We start from the raw sequence: 14,730 nt of genomic DNA on the forward strand, positions 1-14,730 counted from the left end.
TCTGTTTGTTTTCAAGCGGAGGGAAAGAGGAGGGAGGGCAGCTCTGTGACGGCCTCTCTGAGCCTGAGACTTGCACGGTCTGCAGGTCTCTTGAAGGCCAGGGGTGGAGAGTGCTGTAGTGTTCTCATCCATTATGCTTTTCCCACCATTCTTGTGTGCTTGGGAGAGGAAGAGGGAGCAAACATTCATAAGGGGTAGTTCACTTTCCCAGGCATTTCCAGTCAGATGTAAGGGACACACTGGCATTCATATCTACTGACCTCACGACTACAGAGATAAGAAATTGTAGATGAAGATCGTTTGGCCTCAGCCAGGTGATTTTATCACTATCAATCCCATCCACACCAAAAAAATAAATAAAAATAAATCTGCGTTTGGGGCATCAAAGTACCATTGAGGTATCTAGCCAAATCATCATCCTAATTCAAGCCCATTAATTCCTTGCGGTAAACAGAGCAGTTTTGAATCTACACACAAGAGAATTCATCTACAAAAAAAACATGAAATGAATCAAAGGATGTCCATTTAATAAATAAAGATGTGAATTTTTCAATAGTTTTTGATGTCAATAGCAAATAATATGCACACAAATTTCACTCACACTTTCCTCAAAAATAATTGAAAAAGCACATTATTCTTTAACAATGTGTCAAGGAACACTGTTATTGGTCCTAGTGGATGACCAATATGGATTTTCCAATAGTCAACGTCTGATGTAAACAAACTTTCTGAAATAAAAATATATATTTTACCCAACATTTAATCAAAATTCACCAAACAAATACTGAAAACAGAAACACTTAACTATCTACTGACAATATATATGTCAGTAAAATTTCTCAAAAAAACCCTCAAAAACCTTAAATCTTAAAAATGGCCAAATATTGGCAAAATAATTACCCTGACTGACATATCGCTTTAACAATACTGCACAATAAGCCATAGAAAAGCTTCAAACCAACCACACAATAGATCTAAAATAAACTGAAAGGATGTGCAATTCTCAAAGAATTTTCACTTGATACTTCAAAAACAAGTGTATAAATTCTTCACTAAAAGTTCTTTACTAAAAAAACAAACTGCGAAATGAGACTAATCCATTAATCTGCCAAGTGGAAACAGTTATCAGGTAGAAGCACAATGAAATAATCTCACAGTGGCCAAATATTGGCTAATTATATAAATTGATCATTAGTATAAATTAAGTACAAAATGCATTATTTAACAAACTTCAACAGCAATCAATCAGAAAATGGTGAAATAAAAGAGTGCAGTAACATAACGTAGGGTTCAAAAGCACATTTTTCTGGACAATTATCCAATGAATAAAGGTAATTATCATCCTGCACGATTTATGTGTAGAGCTCCTTACAGAACATCACCTCAGGTCACAGAAAGCCTTGTTTTGTTTTAGGACTCTCTGTCTTCAGCAACTGTCAAAGCCTTTGATGAATTGGTAGACAGTCTAGTCATAACTCTCTCAACACAACATAGATTACACTAACCAAATATTTACCTGACAAGATCCTGCCAAAGAGGCAGACCTCCAGTTCCCAAGCAAAGTAAACAGCATCTCTCTATCAGTTTAGCTAAACTCAGCTTTATCTTATGCAAACCAAGCCATATTCAGTTTCACTATTCATTCAAATCCCATGTGAAGGAACGATATATGAAATGCCAGGAGATGTGAATCCATCAGAAATAAAACCTGAAAGAAATCAAACATTCGCAAGATCAGGTGCGGTTGGCAAGTTCTTACCCTTCTGGCAGTGGTTGGAGGTCCAGCAGCGGTAGCTGTAGTTGTCATTGAAGCTGGTTTTAATGCACTGCCGTCTGTCCTCCATGATACCTGGACAAACATCACCACATTCTTTGGACTGCTTGTTCCCAGCGATGTAGTTGTTAAACTCTGCATCCATAATGAGCGACCAGTCCACCGAGTCCAAGTAACACAGCTCCGGGTTCTTTTCGATTCTGATGGCCCCTCTGGTGATGTTCCTCAGGTTATGGAGGCCGATATCTTTCAGGCTGGTCATTTCGAAGATGACCAGGGCGTAGTTGTAGAACAGGTTGCGTCCTCGGATGACGTTGAGGTTGGGGAAGAGCATGCTGAGGCTGTCCAGGCCGGAGACACGGAACAAGAGAAGGTAGTCGGTCACCATGGTCAGCTTGGGGAAGGACAGGGAGCGAAAGTGTTCCTGGTTGAGGTTGTTATTCTTGTCTCCAATGAGAAGGATCTGCAGGTAGCCTTCCACCACCGTGCAGTTATCCAGCTTCTTGAACTCACTGATGTCATTGCGGATATCAATGTGAGGACCACAGACTGGAATGGAGAGGGAAAAAAAACAGTACAGTTAGACTAATATTATCAAAACTGAACCTTGTAAAGCTTCTTTATTAACATGTATTATTATTATATTGATAATGTATTAATTTCTTTATTCATAGAAATGAATAAAGTCATAATAATAAACATAAATATTGAGGAGATTTATATCGAGGATATTGTGATGAAATAAATAAAGGATATTAACTTTCCAACAAAAGCACACCTCTCTGGTGGACAAACATCTACAAAAGCATGACTTGAATTTAGTCAGAACTGAAGTATCCACTGTCACTTGTGATAAGCAAGGGACAATGGAAAAATAATCTCAGAGCATGCTCTTAATTTACAGCGGCTAAGAAGGGATATGCCAAGTTATCCTATATAACCCTTGGACACTGTAGCACTCCCAGGATTAGGATTGACTGTGTTGCCACTTTATATCAATGTTGCTGCTGTTTATTTTTCTTTCTTTAAAGTCACAGAAGATAGAAAATAGCCAAAACATCTGTAGGCCGCACATGCTATTGGATATCATCAACCAATAACAATAGGCTATAGCTATTTTTTTTTTTTAATTCTTTAGCATCCTAGCATTCGATCTTTATTCAATTTTATTAATGAAGTACCATCATTCTCATGCATTTACCTATTTTTCAGACTTTGGTTTGCACACACAGGCCATGATAAACAAAAATTCCCATTGTTTTAAGAAAAAAAAACATACTACAGGGGAAAATAAGGAAAAACTACAGATATATTGGGTTTAAAGTAGTGATGAAACGGAAGTAGCGACAGATTATTTTCCAATATTATGACACATCTGAGTGAAAAGGGAAAAAAAATTGGTCAGGAGTTCTACCAATCAGTTCTTAAATGGATTTTGAAATGTTGGCGTTCCACTCAAAGTGAGCTTGCAGTTGATTGTGAAGGGGCGGGGTTTAAAATGACTAAATTATTGGAAAAGCCAAATAAATGTCACTAGAGAGAAGTCTGATGTTTTTGAAGATTTTGAAGAAGATTTTGATTAAAAATTATGACGTCAAAAGATAATGCAAAAATGAAAAATGCATAAATGAATCCCAATAACTTCAACAACATGACCTTATAAAATAGGTGCATTTCCCTTACATGGCGACCAATATGATCCACATTTTCATGCATAATACTTTGAAGAGCTAAAGACTTATATTAAGCAACTGCCAAAACGTTAAACAGTAGCATGAACCTAACAAAAGGGACAACGTGAAAGGTCAAGAAGATTTACATACTACAGACAATCTACAGTGAGAGGAGTAATTCACATCCAACAATAACAAAACAAATGTATGGTGTCCTAGAAGGGGAAATAGATCAACAGAAGAATAGTCTTGACAAATGAGCTCCTTTAGCTAAACCTTTTATGTTCTTAGAGAGGCTTAGGTCACCATTTCCGATAAAGACAATATTACAGGGCCTCTATGAGACAAATGGAAATGTTTCTCCCTGCCACGTGAAAAAAACAACCACAACACAACCAGCCATGGCTGCCAGAACGCATGGTCCCACACAGAAACTACCTTATCAATCTCTCTTTACAACCACAATCTAAATAGCCCACTGTGCGACGCAGAAGATGGTGACCTTTTGAGTAATGCAGAAAGGTCAAAATTTCAACAATCTCAGATTGCCTACTGTGCATTATTCTGACAGGAGTGGAAGCCGCTTTTCCTGACACGAATTTCCTGTGAAAATGACACGCTTCATGAATCTAAATCCCATTTGAGATTTGGTGTGCCAAAAATAGCAAGCGTGTTGTTTAAAAAAGATCTTTATTTGCTCCTGATAGTGTATTACGCTCATCTAAATTTAGAACGGAAATGATTGCTCCACGAAGAAAAATAGCATTTGCTTTCCCGTATCATCGCAAATGCCCCAGGGCTGCACTTGGGAGTCATGGAGCTGCATGTCTCCTTTGTTTCATTGCGGCATTTTTGTTTTTTTCTCCTTCACAATCCCGGGAGAGGGAGGAGAGCCGGAGTGACTCACACAAAGACTAATTTGTTTGTTGATAAAGAGAAACTTTAGTCCTCAGTTCCGGTTGGACCCATTAATAAATTCAGGCGGTCTGGAAAGACACAAAGAGGGAGACACAGAGTGGGAGAGAGACAAAGACATGGTGTCTGTCAGTTACACGAAAGTAGAAGAAGTGTTTATGCAGTGACACAAAACACCTGACAGCATGTCAAAATGGCTCAAAGGTTAACAGCTAAAAGGATATTTGAATTGGAAAACATACACACCTAAAAAACCTTTTTGCCTCAGAAAGCGATAAAAAACAAACATGTAACGTGCTGAAAAGTCTCATGCCTCCTAAAACTGCCATACAAGAAGTGTGAAGCCAACTGACACAAACATCCCCACCAGTTGACCTCCACATTGAATTATCCAGAATGATCCAAGGCCAAAGAGCTCACCCAGTTCCTATTCCCTTTCCAAAGATCCGGCTGTTCCGTAAACACAGCCAGTCAGAGAAGCATCTGACCCCTTCTCAACCCTTTGGGCCTTGTCATGTTGGTGTTGCTTTCAACAAGTCAGATTTTACAGCTAAAGGATCCAGTGCACCCAAAGGACAGTTTCCTTCTAAAAGGAGGACTACACGTTTTCAAAGATTATCCTACAGAAATATCGACTTCTTGTTGTTCTCCAGTCGTTTCATGTTCTAAATTTCTCTTCATAATTACCTATTTGCACTCAATATATATCAAATTGGGGGTGTAAATGTGCTTACTGTTATACATTTTATTGTTAATGAAGTACCATCATTCTCATACATTTCCTTTTTTTCTCTCCAGACTTTTGTTTTCAAACGCACAGGCCATGATTGACTAATTCATACTTTTCTGGTTTCATCTGTTATTTACAGCTAAATCAATTAATCAATAGTATAAACAAAAATTCTCATTGATTTAAGAAAAAACACACTACAGGGGATAACAAGGAAAAACTACAGAAATATTATATATAAACTATACAGAAATACCAAAAGTTTTTTTTCAGCAAGGATGCATTTAATTGAACAAAAGTGATAGTAAAACAATTATATAATGTTAAAAAAAATCTAGTTCAAACAAATGCAGACCTTTCTATTCATCAAAGAATCCTGATTTTTTTTGTTAACCATGGTTTCCACAAAAATATTATGCAGCACAACTGTTTTCAACAATAATAATAATAATAAGAAATGTTTCTTGAGCAACAAATCAGCATATTAGAAGGATTTCTAGAGTGACACCGAATACTGGAGTAATGAAGCTTTGCCAAAAGCTTTTTTTTTTTATATAAAAATATATATTTTAAACTGTATTTCACAATATTACTGGGTTTTTTTTTTCAAATCAATGCAGCTTTGGTGGCCATAAGAGACAAAACAGAGTACTATAATGGAAAAAAGATGGTGATTATTAGTTACAAATAATAATATTTAATGTTCTCATTATAAAAAAAATTGCACAAATAAAACAATTACAAGTTATTGACAATTACAAGTTAAACGATAATTATTGAGAACTAAGAATTAAGTTGAGAACATTTTTTATATCAGTCAGTCTCTACCACTCAAACAAATTATAAATTGAGTCGAGAATGTGTGTAGTCAAAAACACAAGTGAAACTCAATCATTGGCCGCGCAAGATACATCGGTGAGGAGGACATATGTGTCTTATTCCACTGGTGGTGGTGGTTGAGGAGAGATCCCCTGATATGATTGTAAAGCGCTATATAAATTCCTCATTCATTCTTTCATTCTGTTCAAATCATAACCTCTGGGGTCCTGATTAAATGACAATTACGGTCATTATGACCCACTTGCATCACGTACGTTGGCCAAAACTAATATGGGGTAAAGTGCTACTCTGGGATATATTATGTAAATGTGTGTTTGAAATGGTCACAAAAGCTTATTCCGTTTTTTTAAGAGAAAGAAATTTAATACAAAGGAAAGCTTCCACATCCTTCCCACATGACCTCACAAGTGAGCAGCAGTGTTGGTTCTCAAATCATTTTCCCTAAGAGGATTGTGCTCAGCTCTGCGTTCAGCTATAATCATCAGGAATCAGTCCATATTATCTGGCCAATCCTCCCTGAGAGGTCATGGGCTCAGCTCTTATTCATGTCACCTGCAATTGTTGTCTTACCAGCAAAATTCAACTATAGTGGTCGACCGATATTGAGTTTTTTCAAGGGTTTCCGCTCACACCGCCGGCGACTTTGTCGCTGTATGTACTGCAAGTCGCTTGTGGGCGTTTGTAGTGCTGTCGCTCTAATGTTATTGGTAGACTGCACATCTGGCCATATCTATACAAAATACCATCACTTTAATTTGACCAGGAATTAGGCTCAAAAGAATTAAAAGTAACAGTATGCTGTTGGCAGAGTGTTTTTAGGCTATTACCACAGTGTTCAGTGGATTAAATCATTTAACGATCGATCAATCAACAAATTAAACTCACTCATACTGTCATAAATCACTAAAACGTTATTCGAATTTGACAAATAATAAAATTTTTTGTCCCTAATAGTCTGCAGAGGAAACTGTCAAATGAACTGCAGCAGTGCTAAACTTCCATCATAAAATTACAACACTCGAACTATAAATGTATGAATTAAACTCACTGAGACTGTCGACAGTTTCTTTTCCATGCATAATTTTATTATATGTATGTGGTTAGTCAAATCATCATATAAAACAGTGAAATCGCACTCGAACTCTTCTGTCTTGCCTTCATTCGAGACGGTGACGTGAGCTCCACTGAAAGTCTTCTTTCCTATTGGTTGTCGCTCGCGAAAATCGCTTTCATTTGCATAAAGTTGACATTTCTGAACTTTTGTCGCGTGACACACCCACATTCTGTCTCCAACGGTCACCGTAGGTCGTGTCGCCAGAAGTCGCCAGTGCTCCATTGAAATGAATGGGATCGTGTCGCTTTGTTGCTGCGTGTCGCTAGCTAGTTTGTGTTTCATGCGTCTCCAGTGGCAGCTGAACACCTGTCCGCATCCATCAGAGGCCCTGTCCCAAATGGCACACTCCGGACTTATGGACTTCCTCAGAGTCCACACTTCGGTGACGTCACGTAGTACAGACCTATAGGGCCCTTAGCGCGAGTCCGCGAGGGCGCATTGAGAGGTATTTTTGGGACAGACTCGATCGTCACGCCGGAAACAGGAAGACGGTCTGATTGTTGTTATCGCAGGAGCTACAGCTTCGGGGAAATATGCTGCCTATTGTTGTTGTGTTTACATATGACTCAGTAAAGCCCTGACATTCTGTTCTATTTATTTAATGAATCATAATGCGATCGTATTATTCAGCTCGCTATTATTAGCCTATGTTTGAGACATCAACCACTGGTCGATGATCATAATGTTTGTATAAACTTGTCATAAAAACCGTAATGATAATTACACTTAATTATTTTCTTCTCAGCCATGTTAACAATTGTCTGTGAGCGAAATCTCCTCCCATCCGTTGTCTGATTGGCCTTTCGCAAGGATTCCTGGGTAGTTAAAGTGCGTGGAGCCTGCATCTATGCGGGCTTCGCGGAAGTCCGCTTCAAGGGTACAAAGGGGGCGCTGCTGAGCACACTTCAGAGCGTTAAAATGCTAAATGGGACGGCCTACGGACTCGTAGACTCGGCGAGCACGCGCAATTTAAGTCCACGAGACCGAAAGTCCGCATGAAGTGCGCCATTTGGGACAGGGCCAGAGCTGGATTCAACAAAGTCTGCAAGGTTTATTAGATATTCTTTAGTCTTTAGTCTTTTTTCCCAACCGCAATTAGATTTTATAATCAGTGTTATGTGAGATGATATATATATATTTATGTATTTATTCTGGTCGTATATAATCATGGTGCTTTGAAAAATTGATACTTGAGAACAAGACTTGTTGCTGTTGTGTATGTTGGGTATGTTGTTTGTTGTTGTTGTTGTTTATTTATTCATTGTATTTCTATGCTGTTGTGACACATAAATTTCCCCCTGGGGGATTAATAAAGTAAATCAAATCAAATCAAATCAAATATTCAAAAGATAAAAAGTCCGCCCCGCTGTCAAAATAAAAGCCCCCCTTACGACATATCGACCAAACAGAAAAACTTGATGTCGATAATTAAAAAATGCCAAATATAAGCACTATTCAACTGCAAAACACAAATGCCTACAGTGCTTGTCTTTCACTAGGAGCAAACATTAACCCAGGAGAGTCATTCATTCACTGTGGTTTTCACACCACACTGCAAACATACTGGTCTGAAATCCAACTCTTGCTGTTAACATTTGATAACCTTTTGCTGGCCTTCCACAGGAATCCCTGTACCTCTTGGATAGATGAGGGAAAAACAAGACTTATCTATTGCCTTTCTTGAGATCTAGTCTGTAACCTACTGGCTTCGCCAATCACTTGTCCATCCTTCAGATCTTATTTCCAAATGAGAAAAGTACACAGCAATTTATTTGAAACCAAAAGCCCCACACTACAGTAAGTCTTAATTGCAGCTGTTAAAGTGACCTAAAGAAAATGACCACCCTTGTGGGACCGATTAATATCTTCAAGAGATTATCAAAGGTTACTGAAACCACTTTGAGTAATCGTTCTCGGAAAACAACACTATTTTAGCGGTTTTCCCGCACTTGCACTGTTATCTGGTGAAGCATTGTTGGGCGACATAAAACTCTTCCTGGTTTCAAATCTTGGTCACACACAAGATAAGAAGCCAATTCCACTTGAAAGTGAGCATCCCTATGCAAAGCAACTGAAGTGAGAAGGGTGCATGTCACAAACGGTCTCATGTGACTGTTTGGAAGAATATGGGTCATTGACAAATAAAGCTTCAAAAAAGGTGTTTTTAAAAATCTTTTGAAAACTGATGTAATGCATATTTTAGAATCATGAACAATGCGTTTCATTCTTTGATGAATAGAAAGTTCAAGAGAAAAATATTTATTTGAAATCAAAATATCTGTATCATTATAAATGTCTTTACTATCACTTTTGATGCTTTTAAATCCTTGCTGATTTCAATTCTTTCATAGAATTTTTTCCCAAACTTTTGAATATTTAAGACAAAATGACTTCTTAAAAGTGACCATAACATGTACTCTTCACTAACAGGCCCTTCGTGAAAGGATTCATTAACTAACTTTCATTAAGAGCCTTCGAGTATAGCGTCACCTTCTTGCAACGCCGTTCAAGGGCGCAAAAAGGCTGTTTGGAATTCGTCCAAGGTTTAAACGCCACCAGCCAGACATCTTTCAACATGCACTTATAGGCTGTGCATTTCCTGCACCTTCTTGCGGAAAACAACAAAACGCTGACATTTAGAGTTAATTCCTCTTTCTTGGCACGAATTCAAAGAGCGCTTTGCATTAGACCTCTGCGATGGGGGTCCTGAGTCAGCCCCGCAGTAAGGGGGCACAGGGGAGCACGACCAAGATCCCGGTTTGTGCTCCGCAACGCTCACACCTGCCACCTCAACTGCTGTTTAATCCCCCACATGCTGGAAGTCATCTGACCACTGGTCTGGTGCTACACTTCCCTTCAATAGCCCTCACTTCAAAAGCACCAGCTCATATGTCAGAGCCCAACTAGTAATACAACACCTCTGCCCCACCTCACACTCAGCTAGCAAAACTCTGCCTGAAAGATGGAACAACATGGTATGTTGCTGAGGCAGAGGTTTACGAAAGATAGGGGTCAATACACCCACACAGAGCGGATAGTATTTTTCAAAAATCCTAAAAACCTCTAGTTCCTCAAAGTAAAAAAATAAATAATGCAACAGTATAACAAATCTGGATTATACCGATATACACTACCGTTCAAAAGTTTGGGGTCGGTACGATTTTAAATACTTTTAAAAGAATTCTCTTCTGCTAACCATGGCTGCGCTTATTTGATTAAAATACAACAAAAATCAGTTATAGTATTAAATATTATTCCAGTGTAAATCAGCTGTTTTCTGTGTGACTATATAGTAGTGTAATTTATTCCTGTAATCAAAGATGAATTTTCAGCATCACCAGTGTCAGTGTCTTCAGTGTCAAATGATCCTTCGCAAATCAGTATAATATGAGGATTTGATGCTCAAGAAACATTTATTATTATTATCAATGTTGAAACAGTTGTTGGTCTGTCAGTTGTACTTTTTTTTCTTTTTTTTTATTCTTTGATGAATAGGAAGTTCAAAAGAACAGCATTTGTTTGAAATAGAATCTTTTGTAACATTATAAATGTCTTTACTGTCCTTGATAAATAAAAGTATTGATTTCTTTCCTCCAAAAAATAAAAATAAAATTCTCACTGACCCCAAACTTTTGAACGGTAGTGTATATTATACCAATAATTGTTATTGTTGGTAACCGATAAATAGCTGAAATTTTAATTCTACACTATTTTGTATAAATAAATTAAAAATAACAACTAAACTAAAGCCCATCGTTTTAGATGCTACAAGTGACTTTAGGGAATACAGCATTTTGGAAAATTAAGATTTGCTAATAATTACATTTAACAGTGTTTATTAAGTGCTTCTAAAAAAATGTAATTCAAATTGAAAAAAAATCCCAATTAAATATGCAATATCAACCGATATGGATAAATACATTTAAAGAGATAAATTATTTTATTCAGCCAGGATTGTTTCTGTTTCAAATAAATGCTGTTCTTTTGAACTTTCTATTAAAATATTTTTTTTTACTGATTTATATTATATACTAATGTTTCTTATTCATAATTAAAAGAAAATATATTATAATAATATAATACCGTTTCTTGAGCACCAAATTAGCATATTAGAATGATTTCAGAAGAATCATGTGACACAGGAAGACTGGAGTAATGGCCACTGAAAATTCAGCTTTGTCATCACATAAAAAAATTACAATTAAAAATATATTCAAATTGAAAACGCTTATTTTAGTAATAATATTTCACATTATTACTGTTTGTAGCCTACTGTATTTTTGATCAAATAAATGCATCCTTGGAGGCCCTTAAACTTGTGAATGGTTCTGTATATTGTTCAAGCCTAGTAAAAATTATTCGTGATTTATTCACATTCGGGTTGGAGTTTGAACATGTGTGAATCACAACACAAATGCAGATATTTTAAAGAATGTTTAAGAGTTAAATGGGGTCCAAAACAACACTGGGTCACATTGACTTTCATAAGAACAAAAATACACCAGAGACATTTTTCAAAATATCTTCTTTTGTGTTCCAAAAGAAAGTCATACAGGTTGGTAAGAACAACAACAAGAACAACATGAGGGTGAGTAAATGATGACAATCTTTATTTTCAGGAGAACTATCCTTTTAAATAACAAAAGCCACACAAGGGTGAAGCTGTCAGTGCAAGTACAACAGCCGCACTCACTGTGTTGAATGATCTACGGGTGGTCACTGCACACAGACCTATTTTAAATTAACATTTAATTTAGCAAATACCTCATCTGGCTGCTTACTGAAGCCTTAAGACCGTTTGACTCCAGCAGCGAACACAGGCACGAACTAGCACAGTGACACAGATTCAGGGGCAGCGGGAGTGAGTACCGGATGAAAAGGCACGAACGCTCCCACATTGAGGATGAAGCACAACTCAGCAGAACCAGAACAAGGGATGGGGAGACAAAGAAATATGAAGAGAGAAAGAGAAGCGTTGGTCACTACGGGCGCACGTCTGAGTCATAGGAATAGACTAGCTCAGCCTGAGGGCGCTTACACACTAGAGAAAGCGTTACATGAGTAGGATGCAGTTTTGAAAGAGGAGAAGTTTGAAATTCAACGCAAATCATCCCCGTTGAATTCAATGGATTCGGAGTGTTATTTGACGCAGCGAAAACTCTAGCGCGTAGGCACCCTTAGTCACGAAAAGAATGAGCAACACCAGAATATCAAATGCCACAGACTGAAGTAGGCAAAGGTGGGCTATCAAATAAACACTGCAAGACTTAGATAGTCCACCCACTATTCTCTTTTGAATGTTTCACTTTGGTGACAGCCATTTTTCTCCTGCTTTTTATACAGTCATGACTCATGACTGCAGATTAACAACAAGTGGAGGCCTGTGAAGATACAGGGCTGAATGTGGGAGTGGGTATTACTGAATCATTTATTTTTTAATCTCGACTTTTAAGACACATCTCAGGAGTACGAGGTGCAGTTTTGACGAATGCTGGCCCTCGCTGGGTTGGTTTTTTTTAAAGTGTGAGTTTGTGTCAGCTTTTGACAGCAGCAAACGCAGTGACTCGCGCTCCGCCGCCAGGCTGTCCCGGAGGCCGTCCGTGTGAACGGCTAAAGCCCAATAAAACATTCACAAACTCACTACTCCTCGAATCAACAAAGCCAAGTCTGTTTCCCTTGCCGTGTATTTTTACATGTTCTATTTTCAAACCTCATGTTTCTCCTCTCGCTCACCCTCTCTTTCTCAATGGACCATGGAGGCTTGTTTGCCATATACTTGGAAGAAGTGGCATGGAAAGTTTACTGTGGTGAAACTTGAAAGGAGGCTAAATTACATTTTATTAGCCGTACCAGATTTTTAAACTGAACAGGATGAAAAAGACCAAAGAGGACTTCCCTTGGAGCATGGCCATTAATTTAGTGATTTAGGTATGGGATATTTTATAACCTTTTCAGTCAGTGTATAGGAATAAATGTGCAGTGCACTATAAGCATAAAGTTTGCAAAGAGACAGACAGACAGATAGATGATGGATGGATAGATAGACTGTTGATTACAATGTAGTGATGCCTAAATTCACTTGTATCATTTAAAATGATTGATTTTAGTGCATTATTTTTAAGTAGACAAAATAGTATAGAATATTAATATCAGCCATTTATAATAATAAAAAAAACTATCACCTTATTGATATTGGCCAGAATTTAGTGCATCCCTACTGAAAACATCAAATCACCAAATTATTACAAAAAATATAAATCTTCTTCATAAACTGATTCTTTAGCCAGTGTCCTACAATTTGTTTCTTGTTTAATCAAAATATACCCAGCCTAAATGAAACGGTTCATCTCTAACCAGCCCTTTAAAGTCAGAAAACATCAAATCAATGAAATCAAAATGGACAAATTGACACAAAACCAGGAGTGGAAAAGTATGAAACCGGTTTTGCCCTGATTAAAGTCAGTGTGTCAGTGGAGTGTCTTTGCAACAATTTATGAGAAAGAGACAGACGGGACAATGCAATGATGGAGTCCAAGAGTGAGAGCTCACCCCCCACACAAGCCTCTCTGTATAGGGCCAGTGGTCCTGGTCTCTGCAGGGTGCTGAGAAACAGACCCCCCTGACATTCACAGTGGCCTGGATGTGGGACTGGCCACTCCGGTCAATGGCCTTGGATTGAGTCCTAACTCCTTTTGAATGTAAATGGGAGTTTAAACCCAAGAATGGCCCACCTTCATTATGCTACAATGCAGCCCCCGCACAATCACAATTAGGCATTTGATGATCCTTAAGCTGCATAAACATTACAATTACATCCACCAACCACAAGATGTTTTAAAACTGTGGAAAGACATGAAAATTGACAGCAGGAATAACATGTTGTCATCTCATTCTCCTTTCTTCCTTGTGAAACACGATGTTATCACTAACAAATCAATGACATCCTGACATAAAAGACACCGATACAAAGAATCTCTGTGTGTAATTATAGAAAAATACACAAAACCATACATGAATATGCTTAGGAAAAAGCCACACGACACAAAACTCATTTTTGGAGTCTCCCTTGCATGGGCTTATTCCAAAAACCAAATCACTAAGTCTAAATCCGATTGTAATCCAATTAATATTTGTTTTATCCAAAGGTTACAAACAATTTGAATTTTACCAATATAATAATGTAATCAAACAACCTTGCCAAACCAAACCAAACCCTGTGGGTTGGATGTTTCGTTTTCACATAAATATGTTAGTCCAATTTGAGGTGATAAAGCAAACGACAGGGATTTATTTCGTTTTCAGGTTTGCCGTCTTGACTACGTTTTTTTATCGGATCATCTCTTATCGTGTGCTGTGACATGACAGAGACTGAATTCAGTTAGCCAAAATGCTCTGACACTGCAGTCTCAGTCTCAGCCAACGAAACATGCGCTTATTTCAACCATGAAGTAAGAAATTAACTTGAAGAATGATCTTCTGTGTTACGTCACACGTAGGCTCACTATTGGCCGACGCTGGTCATGTGTGTGATGCGTGTGACGTACAACCCAGAAGCACTGCGCTGTTACACTACGTGAATAATCTCGAGGCCCACAGAGAAGGAAATTAATAGTTGAATAAAGTCGTTATTTTGGGGGGGTTTTGCGCACAAAAAGTATTCTCGTCGCTTGATAAACTTAAAGAT

The 14,730-nt window shown here is 37.8% G+C and overlaps 1 protein-coding gene across 2 annotated transcripts in view; it reads right to left on the minus strand.

Moving 5' to 3' along the window:
* Positions 1-14,730, minus strand: part of igf1ra (insulin-like growth factor 1a receptor) — a 95,753-nt gene that overhangs the window by 78,570 nt on the left and 2,453 nt on the right. For both annotated transcript variants that reach the window (XM_056254793.1, XM_056254784.1), the window contains exon 2: positions 1,760-2,323. In XM_056254793.1, the coding sequence (XP_056110768.1) occupies positions 1,760-2,323 (564 nt within the window). The remainder of the gene's footprint in view (positions 1-1,759; positions 2,324-14,730) is intronic.

The sequence above is a fragment of the Rhinichthys klamathensis genome, unplaced genomic scaffold, assembly GCF_029890125.1.
Source record: "Rhinichthys klamathensis goyatoka isolate OS25496 unplaced genomic scaffold, OSU_Roscu_1.1 h1tg000005l_1, whole genome shotgun sequence".
In the NCBI taxonomy this organism is placed as follows: Eukaryota; Metazoa; Chordata; class Actinopteri; order Cypriniformes; family Leuciscidae; genus Rhinichthys; species Rhinichthys klamathensis.